The sequence below is a fragment of the Acipenser ruthenus genome, chromosome 18, assembly GCF_902713425.1.
Source record: "Acipenser ruthenus chromosome 18, fAciRut3.2 maternal haplotype, whole genome shotgun sequence".
Taxonomy (NCBI): Eukaryota; Metazoa; Chordata; class Actinopteri; order Acipenseriformes; family Acipenseridae; genus Acipenser; species Acipenser ruthenus.
This window is the reverse complement of record NC_081206.1, coordinates 13,154,368-13,170,404: the sequence shown is the minus strand read 5'-3', so window position 1 is coordinate 13,170,404 and position 16,037 is coordinate 13,154,368. Positions and strand designations below refer to the sequence as shown.

General features: G+C 42.7%; 1 protein-coding gene across 7 annotated transcripts in view; it reads right to left on the bottom strand.

Moving 5' to 3' along the window:
- Positions 1-16,037, bottom strand: part of LOC117421428 (SPARC-related modular calcium-binding protein 1-like) — a 177,346-nt gene that overhangs the window by 126,931 nt on the left and 34,378 nt on the right. For 6 of the 7 annotated variants that reach the window (XM_034035852.3, XM_034035861.3, XM_034035890.3 and 3 more), the window contains exons 2-4: positions 5,295-5,463; positions 4,207-4,290; positions 2,803-2,915 (exon numbers count right to left, since the gene is read on the bottom strand). In XM_034035852.3, the coding sequence (XP_033891743.2) occupies positions 2,803-2,915; positions 4,207-4,290; positions 5,295-5,463 (366 nt within the window). The remainder of the gene's footprint in view (positions 1-2,802; positions 2,916-4,206; positions 4,291-5,294; positions 5,464-16,037) is intronic. The other variant, XM_034035908.3, reaches the window with a different exon arrangement.

Here is a 16,037-nt window from a genome sequence, read left to right as displayed (position 1 = left end):
ACCGTATGCCTGTGCACTAGTGTAGTACCAAGCACCGTGTGTGCTGAGCCCCATGAGCACCGAGTACCGTGCAGCACCGTGAGCTATTGCGCTAGGTCTGAGGCAGTGGCCAAGCACCGCGTGCACCGTGCGTCCCGCGCGCCGTGCGCACCACGTACCGTGCAGCACCGTGCATTCCCACACTAGCGTTGTAGCTAGCATGCGTCCCGAGCACTATGTGCATCGTGCAATAGCTGAGGCACTGGGCACCGTGTGCAGTATGCACTGAGCACTTCTGCACCGAGATACTTAAGTATCAAGGGCTATGTGTGCGCCGCGGTACCAAAGCACCAGGGGGGGGGGGGGCACTACGCAAATGTGCCTACCCTAACTGCGTGGTCACACACACCTGGTCAGCGCGTAGCGAAGGCGAAAGGTTCTGTCTTTGATTCTGGGAAAGCGGCGAGCCAGCGAATGCAAGGGAAATACAATCAACTCGACTCGAGGAGCTCTTTTCTATCAACACGCTCAGCTCAACACAGAGGTCTTACCGTACCGTCTTGAGAAGGAAAAAGAGAAATGTCTTCTTTTGGCGGGACCGAGTGCATCATCCCAGGAAGGAGCCTATCAGCAGCTCTGGTATAGAGAGCTCAGCAATGCCTACCCAATGGGCAGGCATATCCCATTGGGTAGGTATTGAATTGAAAGGGAACTACTTTTGCATACCATGGTAAACCGTTAACTCGGTAACCATGATCTAGAAAAATGGTATTGGTTTCAAAACCGTGGTAATCTATACCACGTGTGAAAGATTTCACTATTTCTCAAGTTTGTTTGCCCCTTTTGAACAGACACAGACACAGAAATTGAAGTTTTTAAAGCACTGTGGTAGGATAGCTGCAGAGGGAAGACTCAGTCAGAGAATGCAGTGAAACAAAATACTTTAATTGACCAAAAACACAAAATAAAAAGGCACAAGGGCCAAACAAAAGGTATAAACACTAAACAAAGGTCCCCAACAAAACATGGAACAAAATAAATCAAATTAAACGTATTTATATACACGCACACGCACACGCACACGCACACGCACACGCACACGCACACGCACACGCACACGCACACGCACACGCACACGCACACGCACACAACACTGCCTCTCCAAACCAAACAACTCCACCAGACAAAGGATTTCACCTGGCTTTTATGTTCTGTGGCTGAAGCCCAATTAATCAACAATTAACAATTAAGCAATTAAAGCTCCAGCCACATTCTCACATGTATTTTGCAGGGAGGAATTTAACCCCCTCCCTGCCAATCCAAAACAAACAAGAATTATAATGCAAATCATAATGAAAACAACAGTAAAAATGATAATAAAACAAATTATAGGGGCGGGCGGGCACCCCATCACAAGCAATTATGTGTTTTATTATTTACAAAAATAAGAGAAAATCAAAACAAAAAACCTACCTCCCACATGGAGTTCTAAACTAAACTTTTCTAAAGGGTTCTAACTAGCATCGGACATCTAAACCGTTTACCAATTGAAAAACTTAAACAGCACTGTGATAGAGAGAGAAAGGTTCGATGCTGTAAATCTCCCTCCCGATTAGAAAGGGCGCTGTATAAGGGGGAAGGTAAGCTGCCTCCTAGATCTGCCACCTCGGTGGTAGGAGGAAACCGGTAGGTGACCGGAGGGGTGCGTAGCTGCAAGTACTCAGGATGATTCCATTGTAGTCAGCTGCGGGGCAGCCTTCTATTGGAGAAACCATGGCGACGCTGCAGGGAGGAGTTTGCTGGGTACAAAGGGGAAGCAGCTACGTCAGTTCCTCCTCTTGCTCTGAGAAACTGAGCCACCAGCTGGAGCGTTGTGTTTTTTGGATTACGTGTTGTTTGTTGTGTGTTTTCAGAGGCGGAGTAGGAGTGCGGGACTGCAGCCACAGAGCCAGTTCCAGACCACAGAGCACTACCTCCCCTTCACCAACATCAGCACACCCCGTGTGGATTACAGAGCACTCTCATGCACAGGACACTCGGCATTTCATTGTGGACACTTTCTGTTTGTTTTTGTATTTTTGTTTGTCAGCCAGCTGTGTTCCCCCCATTACCCTCGCAGGTAAAGGGGAGGTTTATTTTAATAAACACAGTTGTTTTTGTGGGAGAAATGCTGTTTCAGGACTGTTATTTATTCACACACCACTCGCATCTGCCACAAGCACAAACAAAAAAGTTTACACACTACCTTCTTCGTATAAACCACACAGGTCTCTCCACACTGCAGTCTGCCCTGAACAAACATTGTCCCTGTTTAAATACCTGCCTGCTAATCCCAGGCAGGTGACACTAATTAATTATAAAGCCATTAAACGGGTAATCAAAATAAACTAATTCCACCTGTGGCTGTGCAAACACAGCCACACACACATTGGACAGAAATTAACCCTATCCCCCCTGCCAACCACCAACACATTTTTTCCAGGTAGGGATCCGCCCTGCCACACACGGTATACTGTGAAACATGTACGTTCTGTACGTTCAAAACAACACACTACGTACTTTCAAAAGACTCTCATGCTCAAAACACTCTGCAGTGCAGTACAAGTTGAAATGACTTTTCCCAGAAACTGCACAAACATATATGCAAGTATGCGTTGTGTCAAATATATGGCTTCTGAAATATTTAGTACAACATTTTATGGAGGTTAAGTGTTCAGTAATAAAGCCAAGTTAAGTGTTCAGTAATCTGGTAATAAAGCAGGTTAAGTGTTCAGTAATCTGGTTATAAAGGAGTTTAAAAGGATGAAAAGCAGAAGCACTCACCTGTGTGAAGGAGCCATCCTCATTGCACTCAGGGATGAAGACAGACTCCTGCGGCTTCTTGGCTAGATCCTGAGCTTGGGACCTCTCACCCTGGCATTTCGTCACCCCTGAGTCTGAGACACAAGCAAACCTACACTGATTCATTACGCACCATCTGCTCCCATAACATATGAGCTGCCACACTCCCCTTGAATATGGTGTACCTGGTAAAACCACAGCGAATTGAGTAAAGCACTGACATGCAGGTGAACCTAAAGAAACTTTAGTCCAGCACACAAGTGTGAAGCCGCGTTGCTGTCTGATTTATGGATCAGAAAACATTTACTAGGGAAGCAAATTACATGCAACCAGGGCTTAAATTCAGCCAGAGCTGTCCAGAGCCTAGCGCCGGTAAATATTTCTGCGCCTTGACTTCAGCCTGAGGCTGTTCTGTAGCGAAAACAATACAAAATACAACTTAACTATAAATAATAATGAACATTTATTTTCACAAGGGCTGCAGCAAATTTATTTTCATGGCAATTATTAGAAGTGAAAATATTTCCGTACAGTATGGAGAGCAGCATAACAACAGGAGCGCCATGTCTGCATCTTTATGTGTGTGTGTGTGTCCTTCCTTTCCCTGGTTGTTGCTAGTGCTGTGTGTGTGTGTATCATGTGCAACTGTAAACGAGTTAACTGCTGTGTAAACTTCACACAATGTATTTGCTTTGTTTCCATGATTGAAATAAGTCACTACTATCGGCACACCTAAAACAAGACACCAGTTTGGTTGCCTGAGAACCTGCAAGCTTAACTACTTTGAAACAATATAAATACTTGACTGAATGGCCTGAGAAATGATTTAGAACACTGTCACCACTGGTTTATGAAAACCTTTTTATTTTCTTTATAGTAATTTGTGGGGGGATTCATAGCGGTTGGGCTCAGGGAAATATTCCATGAGAATTTAAGCCCTGCATACAACTATAGTAAAGCACAGTAGTTTAAACATTGGAAACATATGAGAAACTTCAAAATTGCCATATCAATTTACCATGGAAAAATAAGTGTATCCCTGTCACAGAACATGTGACCATGATCTATAAGTGACATGAAGGTCCCTGCAGGAGACAATAAACAAATATGTCTCTCGGTGCTCTAAGTCTCTCAGAAATGTGTTTCAGAAAGTTGGCAGGTCTTCACTAAAGTGTTATTCACTTACTTGTACATATGGTGTGTTTTTTTTTTGTTTGTTTAAAATCCGAGACTTGTTTAAATTAAATAAACCAAACAAAGCAAAACAAACTCTGACAGTAACACAAAGCTTGTTAAACTTCAGCTAAAATCCTTTGAATGGAGCACCCCCATACTGCCTTTTAAAATACAAAGCCCTGTGTACCCAAATGTCGAATACTCACACACCTCTCTGCTCAAAGCCCTTCATCTCCAGGGCTGCTGTTGGGGCTGCTGTTGCGGGCGGCTGTTCGGCACGTGCCCAGTTTTTTCCTAAAATCATTTTATTATTAGAATTTGAAAGCAAGGCTGCCTGACTTTCTTCTACTCTATGACCGCAAACCAACAGTGCCACCCAGTCCTTCAGCAGATCTAAACACTACACCACACCACCTCCCTGTCCCCCAGCTTGAAGTTCTTCAGCTCTAACTACTAGACCACACAGCCTCTCAGTCCCTCAGCTCTAAACACTAGACCACACTCCTCCCAGTCCCTCAGCTCTAACCACCAGACCACACTGCCTCCCAGTCCCTCAGCAGCTCAAAACACTAGACCACACTTTCTTGCAGTCCTCAGCTCTAACCACCAGACCACACTACCTCCCAGTCCCTCAGCTCTAACCACGAGACCAAACTGCCTCCCAGTCCCTCAGCCCTAACCACTAGACCACACTGCCTCCCAGTCCCTCATCAGCTCTAAACACTAGACCACACTGCCTCCCAGTCTCTCTGCTCTAACCACTAGACCACACTGCCTCCCAGTCTCTCAGCTCTAACCACTAGACCACACTGCCTTCCAGTCCCTCAGCAGCTCTAAACACTAGACCACACTGTCTTGCAGTCCTCAGCTCTAACCACTAGACCACACTACCTCCCAGTCCCTCAGCTCTAACCACTAGACCAAACTGCCTCCCAGTCCCTCAGCCCTAACCACTAGACCACACTGCCTCCCAGTCCCTCATCAGCTCTAAACACTAGACCACACTGCCTCCTAGTACCTCATCAGCTCAAAACACTAGACCATACGGCCTCCGTCTCTCAGCTCTAACTGCTAAACCAAACTGCCTCCCAGTCCCTCAGCTCAACCCACTTGGCCACTTTTCCCATCTCTTATTTCGAACCACTACTTCACACTGCCTCCCAGTCGCTCAGATCTAAGCACTAGACCACACTGATTCCCTCCCAGTCCCTCAGCTCCACTCACTAGATCACACTGCCTCCCAGCTCTAACTGCAGCCCCTCTCCAGAGGCACGGTTGATGAAGCAGCAGTTTTGTACCTTTGCAGCGTCCGTGCTTCAGGATGCTCAGTGAGGGGTCCCTGCAGCGTGCCCTCTGGAATTCACAGCCTGTATCGTAGTTCCGGCCATCGGAGCCACACACCGGCTTGCCCCCCTGTGTCCACAAGCACTGAACATGGCACTGCGACTCCCGGTCCCCGATCAGCCACTGCCAGAGAGAACACAGCCATCAACACTGCATCACTGCTGATTACAACACTCTCCAGAGAACACAGCCATCAACACTGCATCACTGCTGATTACAACACTCTCCAGAGAACACAGCCATCAACACTGCAGCACTGCTGATTACAACACCAGGGCTCTCCAGAGAACACAGCCATCAACACTGCATCACTGCTGATTACAACACTCTCCTGAGAACACAGCCATCAACACTGCAGCACTGCTGATTACAACACTCTCCAGAGAACAGTCATCAACACTGCATCACTGCTGATTACAACACTCTCCAGAAAACACAGCCATCAACACTGCAGCACTGCTGATTACAACACCAGGGCTCTCCAGAGAACACAGCCATCAACACTGCATCACTGCTGATGACAACACTCTCCAGAGAACACAGCCATCAACACTGCAGCACTGCTGATTACAACACTCTCCAGAGAACAGTCATCAACACTGCATCACTGCTGATTACAACACTCTCCAGAGAACACAGCCATTAACACTGCATCACTGCTGATTACAACACTCTCCAGAGAACACAGCCATCAACACTGCAGCACTGCTGATTACAACACTCTCCAGAGAACAGTCATCAACACTGCATCACTGCTGATTACAACACTCTCCAGAAAACACAGCCATCAACACTGCATCACTGCTGATTACAACACCAGGGCTCTCTGGGGTAAAGCTCCTGAAGGGCCCCTCATTCTGTACACAGGAGACAGTATATGTCATACATCCCCCTTTCACCATTGAAGAATACATGTACAGGGCCACAGGGAAGTTGGGGTGGAAATCTGCAGTGCAGTAATAAAAAAAAATATATGGAAACGTATGTGCTACATTTCACAGATGTGTCCATTTGTTGTCCCTGTACAGCACATCAAACTGTCAATCAAAAAAAAATCATTCCAAATTCCAAAACACATTTAATCCAAATAAACAGAGAATCAAGCCTGCTTGTTTTTGCAGTGCTGACAGAAAGTTATTTAATAAAAAAATAACAAAAATAAGCAAATAGTTGTTTTTGGACAAGGAAACCCAAAAGCATAGTATATCCTGTACTATGACAGGAATAATAAACACAGGAATTGTGAAGAAGTGCCTGAGGGTGCTCAATTAGATACAATAATAATTCATACAAAAACGCAGTCCAAAACAAATCCCATTTTAAAAGTATTTTGCAGGCGGTGCTGCTATTATAACCCTGTTTGGTGTTCCTTCTCTTCCATGACATGAGCTGTGGAGACAAAATCCCAAAAGCAAACAGCAGGATGCTGACCACAAGTCCATTCCCCAGAGATGTGACACAAACTAAAGTGTGCACAAGGTTTGTGACTGCAGCACTGAGCACCTCAAACACAGTCAGTCACTGCAAAGAGGAGCCCCTTATAAAAGTGTACCATTGTAAAAGCATAGCAAAGTGTAATAAAGCACAGTGAAAGCATTTTCAAGCATAGGGAAACATTTTTAAGAATAGGGAGGTTTGATAAAGCATATTAATAAACATGGCAAACCAGGGTAGACTGTAGTAAATATATAGTATAACCATGGGAAAAGTATGGGGGGGAAAACTGCAAGAATCCTGTGGTGAACTTTTGTAAGGTGCCCACCCCGGAGGACACTATGGGCAGGATTTTCAAAAGGTTATAAATGAGAAAATGCTGGATTAGAAGATTCACCGAACAATTAATTATAAACAAATTGGGTTAGGGAGTTCTATCGTAACTTTATAAGCTTAATAAATATATAATGAGGTATTACATACATGGTATACATGTATAATATAGCTAACAACTACAAACAGCACGTCAAACCTATTTATATAAAGCCTACAATCGTACATACTGAAATGCATACAAAAGTAGTAAATAAATTCCAAACAATATACATAGATGGCTTACCGTATTTTTTTTCTTTTTAACCAAAAAAAGATTGCAAAATGCCCATTAAGAAGCTACTGCACTAACAAGTAACTATGATGTGATAGGTGTTACAGAAACTTGGTTGTCTGAGAGTGATGGAGACGAATATAATATTAGTGGGTACACACTGTATAGGAAAGACAGACAGGACAGAAGAGGCGGAGGGGTAGCGCTATACATAAGAAATAGTTTTGAAGCCCAGGTGTTAAATCTGGACAAAGAAAACAACACCGAATCAATATGGGTCAGAATAATGGACAAAAATTCAAAGGGCATAATAATAGGAGCATGCTATAGACCAGAGGTGCACAATTGGTGGACCTCGGTCCGTGTCCAGACCGAGTGAGGTTCTATCTGGACCTCGACGCATTTCTCATAAATAATTGTTAAATTAAATACTGATGAAGCAACCCTTTTTTTCAATGTACACATACTGCGCTGGCTCAGCGCAGCTGGGAAGGCCCCAGACAGCGCCCCATACTACTGTGTGTTGTCCAGTCACGTACGTTATTTAAATCACTTCACGAAACTCAGCCAATTAAAGCGAATGTTTACAATGCATGTTAGGAGACTGATGTTGTCAGAGAGAGACAGCGAGAGAAGCAAAAGCGGAAGCGAGAGGAGAAATTATAGAATGGCGTGCGCAAAAGTCAGGAAAGTCGATACAGAAAATCGAGCTTTCAAAGAGGAGTGGACAGACAAATATGCCTTTATCCTTCCCGCAGCGAGTGTCAAACCACTCTGCCTGATATGTTCAGAGACCGTGGCTCTAATAAAAAGTGCCAACGTGAAGCGCCACTACGAGACAAAGCACAGATCTTCTGAGCAAACATATCCACAGCAGTCTGAGGTGAGGGCACGCAAAATAAACGAACCAGAGTCATCTCCCATGCATTCACTGCCCAACAATGTGCAAACGAATGTTCACTAAAAATAGCTTGGATTTTGGGTCAACACCAAAAGCCATTTACTGATGGGGGAGTGGTGATGGAGTGCATGAATGCTGCTGCTGAAACTTTACTTGACGGTAAACAAAAATACGAGCTGTGTGAAAAGATCAAGCAAATCCCAATGTCACATACAACAACAGCAAGAAAGAGTGAAATACTAACAGAGGATGTATTAACACAGCTTGATGAAGCTATTCGGAGTGCACCATGCATAGCATTAGCTGTTGATGAATCTACTGATGTGAGTGATAATGCCCAGCTTCTGGTGTATGTTAGATTTTACCACACAGAGAAGAAGGAATTCTGTGAAGACCTGTTACACCACTCGAGACACATACAAGAGGAAAGGACATATACATGGCCATAAAGGAGATGCTGAGAAAGAGGGGGATAGATCTAAAACAAGTGGTCTCTATCACCTCAGACGGGGCCCCTGCCATGATAGGAAGAGAGAGAGGAGCTGTGGCACGGCTGAAAGAGGACAACCCTGATCTCACAGCTTACCACTGCATCATTCATCAGTCTGTCCTGTGCGCCAATCTGTCAGAAGAGTATGCTGAAGTGATGAATACAATGATGAAACTCATCAACTTCCTCAGGGCATCCTCATCTCATCAACATCGCCTGCTGAGAGAATTCCTGAAAGAAGTTGAGGCAAATGCAAATGACCTACTGCTGCACAACAACATAAGATGGCTCAGTAAAGGCAGGGTGTTGGGACGCTTTTGGTCCATTCGAAAGGAAATAACAGCTTTCCTAGTACAGCTCAAGAGTCAAAAGGCAACACAGTTTTCACTTTTTTTGCAAGACGAGAGCAAAATGGATATTGTTGCTTTTTTGGTAGACATCACATCACACCTTAATGAGCTCAACGTGAAACTTACAGGGCAAGAACAATTCAGTTTGTGATTTGATGACAGCTGTCCGCACCTTCCAGAGGAAACTGGAAGTGTTCAAGGAAGATCTTCAAGGAGACTGTGCACACTTCCCAAAAGTGCAGGAACAGATTCAGGGTGAGAGAGATGTTTCTCCTCATGTTGACTTCATAGATAAGCTGATTGGAAACTTCAGAAATCGCTTTGACAGCTTCAGCCTTGGACAGCAGCTCCTTCTTCTCATTGAGAATCCATTCCTCATCCTCATCACAGATGTCAGGGGATTTTCAAAGGAAGTGACACAGACCTTCAAGTGGGCACATGCTGGATCTCTACAGATGGAACTGATTGATCTGCAAGCAAATGTTGCACTAAGAGAGCACTTTCAACTAACTGATCATGACACTGTCTGGCTGCAGGCTGTGTCTGAGACTGTTTTCCCTGGTCTAACCAAAGTAGCACTACACACCTTGACCATGTTTGGCTCCACATACAGTTGTGAGTCTTCTTTCTCCACTATGAATATCATTAAAAATAAGTACCGCTCTAGACTCACCAATGAGCACCTACATATGTGCATGAGAATGGCACTGACTCCATTCCAGCCGAGGTTCAAATTACTGGCAGGGCAAGCAAAAGCCCATTTCTCTCACTAAAGAAGAGAGATGGAGCAGTGAAGTGGGAAAGAGTAGGAAAGATAAATATTAAACCTGTGTTTTCTTATTTGTTCAAAAATCAAAGCACTTTTTTCAGAAACAGGCACTTTTGTTATTTTTTTGTGAAGATGCAGTCTTGTTTTGCTTGAAATGAGAACATTTGTGATAGGCCTACTTTTATTTATGATTAGGCTGCATATTTATTTTACCTCATGTTTAATGTGTCTGCATTGAAAATGTGCAATAAATATTGCTGAAATGTTATTGAAATGTAGTACTTTGTTTATTAGCTTTACATATAAAAGAACTACATATGCCCCCAAATCATAGCGCACATTAGACATTTTAATGGTTTGGACCTTTGGGGGGAGAAAATGTTAGTCACTGGACCTCTTTGAATTCTAATTGTGCACCCCTGCTATAGACCGCCAAATTCAGACGCTGAGCAAAATAATCTGTTATACAATGACATTTGAAATGCGTGTAGAAAAGGAGAAGCCATACTAATGGGGGAGTTCAACTTCCCCCGTATAAAATGGGAGAACCCGGTGGGGAGTATGACGGGCGAAATTGAAATGGTGGAAATGACAAATTTGTCAATTTGTCAAGGCACAAACTAGAGGGGAGGCATGCCTTGATTTTGTCTTTTCAAATAACGAAGACAGAATAACTAAAACAGAGGTCAGAGAGCCATTGGTAAACTCAGACCACAACATGGTGTCATTTGAAGTATTTTTTAAAACCCCAAAAGTAATGACTAAAGCTAAGGTTTACAATTTTAGAAAAGCAAACTATGAAGGTATGAAACAGAGACTAACAGAAGTAGATTGGAGTAAAATAGAGAAAACATCCACAGAAAAAGGATGGCTGTTTTTTAAAAATGTAGTACTAGAGGTGCAAAACAATTACAGTGCCTTGCGAAAGTATTCGGCCCCCTTGAACTTTGCGACCTTTTGCCACATTTCAGGCTTCAAACATAAAGATATGAAACTGTAATTTTCTGTGAAGAATCAACAACAAGTGGGACACAATCATGAAGTGGAACGAAATTTATTGGATATTTCAAACTTTTTTAACAAATAAAAAACTGAAAAATTGGGCGTGCAAAATTATTCAGCCCCCTTAAGTTAATACTTTGTAGCGCCACCTTTTGCTGCGATTACAGCTGTAAGTCGCTTGGGGTATGTCTCTATCAGTTTTGCACATCGAGAGACTGAAATTTTTGCCCATTCCTCCTTGCAAAACAGCTCGAGCTCAGTGAGGTTGGATGGAGAGCATTTGTGAACAGCAGTTTTCAGTTCTTTCCACAGATTCTCGATTGGATTCAGGTCTGGACTTTGACTTGGCCATTCTAACACCTGGATATGTTTATTTGTGAACCATTCCATTGTAGATTTTGCTTTATGTTTTGGATCATTGTCTTGTTGGAAGACAAATCTCCGTCCCAGTCTCAGGTCTTTTGCAGACTCCATCAGGTTTTCTTCCAGAATGGTCCTGTATTTGGCTCCATCCATCTTCCCATCAATTTTAACCATCTTCCCTGTCCCTGCTGAAGAAAAGCAGGCCCAAACCATGATGCTGCCACCACCATGTTTGACAGTGGGGATGGTGTGTTCAGGGTGATGAGCTGTGTTGCTTTTACGCCAAACATAACGTTTTGCATTGTTGCCAAAAAGTTCGATTTTGGTTTCATCTGACCAGAGCACCTTCTTCCACATGTTTGGTGTGTCTCCCAGGTGGCTTGTGGCAAACTGTAAACGACACTTTTTATGGATATCTTTAAGAAATGGCTTTCTTCTTGCCACTCTTCCATAAAGGCCAGATTTGTGCAGTATACGACTGATTGTTGTCTTATGGACAGAGTCTCCCACCTCAGCTGTAGATCTCTGCAGTTCATCCAGAGTGATCATGGGCCTCTTGGCTGCATCTCTGATCAGTCTTCTCCTTGTATGAGCTGAAAGTTTAGAGGGACGGCCAGGTCTTGGTAGATTTGCAGTGGTCTGATACTCCTTCCATTTCAATATTATCGCTTGCACAGTGCTCCTTGGGATGTTTAAAGCTTGGGAAATCTTTTTGTATCCAAATCCGGCTTTAAACTTCTCCACAACAGTATCTCGGACCTGCCTGGTGTGTTCCTTGTTCTTCATGATGCTCTCTGCGCTTTAAACGGACCTCTGAGACTATCACAGTGCAGGTGCATTTATACGGAGACTTGATTACACACAGGTGGATTCTATTTATCATCATTAGTCATTTAGGTCAACATTGGATCATTCAGAGATCCTCACTGAACTTCTGGAGAGAGTTTGCTGCACTGAAAGTAAAGGGGCTGAATAATTTTGCACGCCCAATTTTTCAGTTTTTTATTTGTTAAAAAAGTTTGAAATATCCAATAAATTTCGTTCCACTTCATGATTGTGTCCCACTTGTTGTTGATTCTTCACAAAAAATTACAGTTTCATATCTTTATGTTTGAAGCCTGAAATGTGGCAAAAGGTCGCAAAGTTCAAGGGGGCCGAATACTTTCGCAAGGCACTGTACATCCCAAAAGTAGACAAATCTAAATCTAAAACAAAATGGCCAAAATGGTTTAATAGATCAATTAAAAAAAATATTCAGCGAAAAAAAGCACTTTGCAAAACGTTTAAAAAGGACCAAAAACAAAGTACACAGAAAGAGTACTGGAACTGCAAACACAAGTCAAAAAGGAAGTTAGAAAGGCCAAGAGAGAGATAGAAATCAATATTGCTAAGGGGGCTAAAACCAATTCCAAAATGTTTTTCCAATATTATAACAGCAAGAGAACATTAAAAGAGGAGGTTAAATGTCTAAGAGACATAAATGGCAAAATCATAGATGAAGCAAAAAAATAGCAAATATATTAAATGATTACTTTTCACAGGTTTTTACAAAGGAGGACACGGACAACATGCCCCACATGTCGACCTGTTCCTATCCAGTTTTAAATAACTTTAGCATAACAGAGGCAGAAGTGTTAAAGGGACTAGGAGCTCTTAAAATAAACAAATCCCCTGGGCTGGATGAGATCCTCCCAATAGTACTCAAAGAAATGAAAGAAATTATTAACAAACCGCTAACCAAGATCATGCAACATGTCTCTTGACAGAGGGGTTGTACTGACAAAATTGCAAACGTAATACCGATCCACAAAAAGGGAGACAAAACCAAACCAGGTAACTACAGACCAATAAGCCTGACTTCTATTATATGTAAATTTATGGAAACTATAATAAGATCTAAAATGGAAAATTACCTATATGGTAACAATATCCTGGGAGACAGTCAGCATGGTTTTAGGAAAGGGAGATCGTGTCTAACTAACCTGCTTGACTTTTTTGAGGATGCAAAATTGACAATGGATAATTGCAAAGCATACGACATGGTTTATTTAGATTTCCAGCTTTTGACAAAGTCCCGCATAAAAGATTAATTCTCAAACTGAACGCAGTAGGGATTCAAGGAAATGCATGCACATGGATTAGGGAGTGGTTAACAGGTAGAAAACAGAAAGTACTGATTAGAGGAGAAACCTCAAAATGGAGTGAGGTAACCAGTGGTGTACCACAGGGATCAGTATTAGGTCCTCTGCTATTCCTAATCTATATTAATGATTTAGATTCTGGTATAGTAAGCAAATTTGTTAAATTTGCAGACGACACAAAAAAAGGAGTGGTCATTCAAAATGATCTAGACAGCATTTAGAACTGGGCAGACACATGGCAAATGACACTTAATAGAGAAAAGTGTAAAGTATTTCATGCAGGCAAAAAAATGTGCATTATAAATATCATATGGGAGATACTGAAATTGAAGAAGGGAACTATGAAAAAGACCTAGGAGTTTATGTTGACTTAGAAATGTCTTCATCTAGACAATGTGAGGAAGCTATAAAAAAGGTCAACAAGATGCTCGGATATATTGTGAGAAGTGTTGAATTTAAATCAATGTTAAAACTTTACAATGCATTAGTAAGACCTCACCTAGAATACTGTGTTCAGTTCTGGTCACCTCGTTACAAAAAGGATATTGCTGCTCTAGAAAGAGTGCAAAGAAGAGCAACCAGAATTATCCTGGGTTTAAAAGGCATGTCGTATGCAGACAGGCTAAAAGAATTGAATCTATTCAGTCTTGAACAAAGAAGACTACGCTGTGATCTGATTCAAACATTCAAAATCCTAAAAGGTATAGACAATGTCGACCCAGGGGACTTTTTTTGACCTGAAAAAAGAAACAAGGACCAGGGGTCACAAATGGAGATTCGATAAAGGGGCATTCAGAATAGAAAATAGGAGGCATTTTTCTACACAGATCATTGTGAGGGTCTGGAACCAACTCCAATACCATTATCTGAAGTACAGCACTAACACTGTAGTATACTGTGCTGTTCATGAGGAGATCTTTCATACTGTTATCTGATGTGCAGCACTAACACTGTACTATACTGTGCTGTTCATGAGGAGATTTTTCATACTGTTATCTGAAGTGCAGCACTAACACTGTACTATACTGTGCTGTTCATGAGGAGATCTTTCATACTGTTATCTGAAGTGCAGCACTAACACTGTACTATACTGTGCTGTTCATGAGAAGATCTTTCATCAATAATTTCAAACAATTAATCATAACTCTTAGAAGAGATGGGGGACTATTGCTTTTGACATTATCAGAGTACTTCGGTCATTGAAATTATTACAAGTTTGTGCCATATACCGTGCACCCCCTTTATATGGTGGCCCTTTCTACCACAGAATCGGCTTATCCCATAATGTCATTCCAGGTATAACAGAAACAGCACAGACGTGTAACTCTGGCTCCTGACTCCAGTGTTATAAAGGGGAAGCCCTGTATTAAATCCTATCGGCTCCAAGTCCGAATCGTGCCTCTCTGAGGGTAAGAGTGCAGGTGGAGGTGTGGCACACTTTAGTTTTGCATGCAGAAGATCAAGAGAACCTCTTGTCCAATTATGAGTACAACTTGCTTGTGTGTCATAATCTGAGGGTAAACGGAGGCTGCCTGCCTGACATTTTAAAACTGATTATTGAATTATTATGAAAGTTAAAAACTGATATTCTGCAACACAGAGTTGTCAAACTCAATTTCAAGTTTAGTTATCTTGCAGAACAGCATATGCATTGATAGAGATATTTTTTTTGCATTAATAGCAATATTATCTTTTAAAATCTACCTAGTTAGCATTGTCACTGTAGGACATTTTGGAAAATCAATACAAATTTGCTAAATGAATCAGTCGCTATGGCAGGACAGAGCCATGCCTGTAAATATGTGCTGGTAAATGCATTGTTATGATTTTAAAGGAATGGTTTATTGCTGTACTGTGATGATTTGAATGTATGGTTTGGGGTGTAAATGGGGTTAAAGCTCCAACCCTCTAAACGTGTGCATAGTGTGGCCACCTCCAATGGCCACATTATTAATAGAGAGGACAAAGCGAGCACAGGGAAGTTTACAGTACACTACAGTTCTCCAGCACCATTCATTAAAATATAAGAAATTGATATAACATTCTGTGATAAAGAGAGAAAGAATCGGAGCTGTAAATCTCCCTCCCGACCAGAAAGGGCGCTGTGTAAGGTAGTAGTACACTTCCCCATAGACGGGTCGACTCGGCGGTGGGCGAAAACAGGAAGTCAGCCATCTTGGAGGAAGCGCATAGCTGCACCTATGCAAAATGATTCCCATGCAATGAGCTGCGGGCCAGGCAGCGATTGGTTACACCGGAGCGCCAGGCTGATTGCAGAGAGGACAAAGGGGTCGCAGCTACATGAGTACGGAACCCTTGCGCTAAGAATGCAACCTACGGCCGGAGAGTTGTTTGTTTTGTTCTGTGTTTTGTTTGTCTCTTGCAGAGGAGGAGTAGAGACCCAGGAGCTGTCGCTACACGGCCAGCACACCCCTCTGAGCACTTCCTTCACTGGGCACTCAAACACCCGCACCACGACTCCCGGGATTGAATAGCACTATTGTGAGCACTGTGGACATGGACGGGGGATTCATTGTGTTGTTTGGGTCTGCATGCCTGCCGTGAACCCCCCGATACCATGACTGGTAGAGGGGCGGCTCTTTTGTTTTGTTTTTGAAATAAAGCCGGATGTTTGGGAGA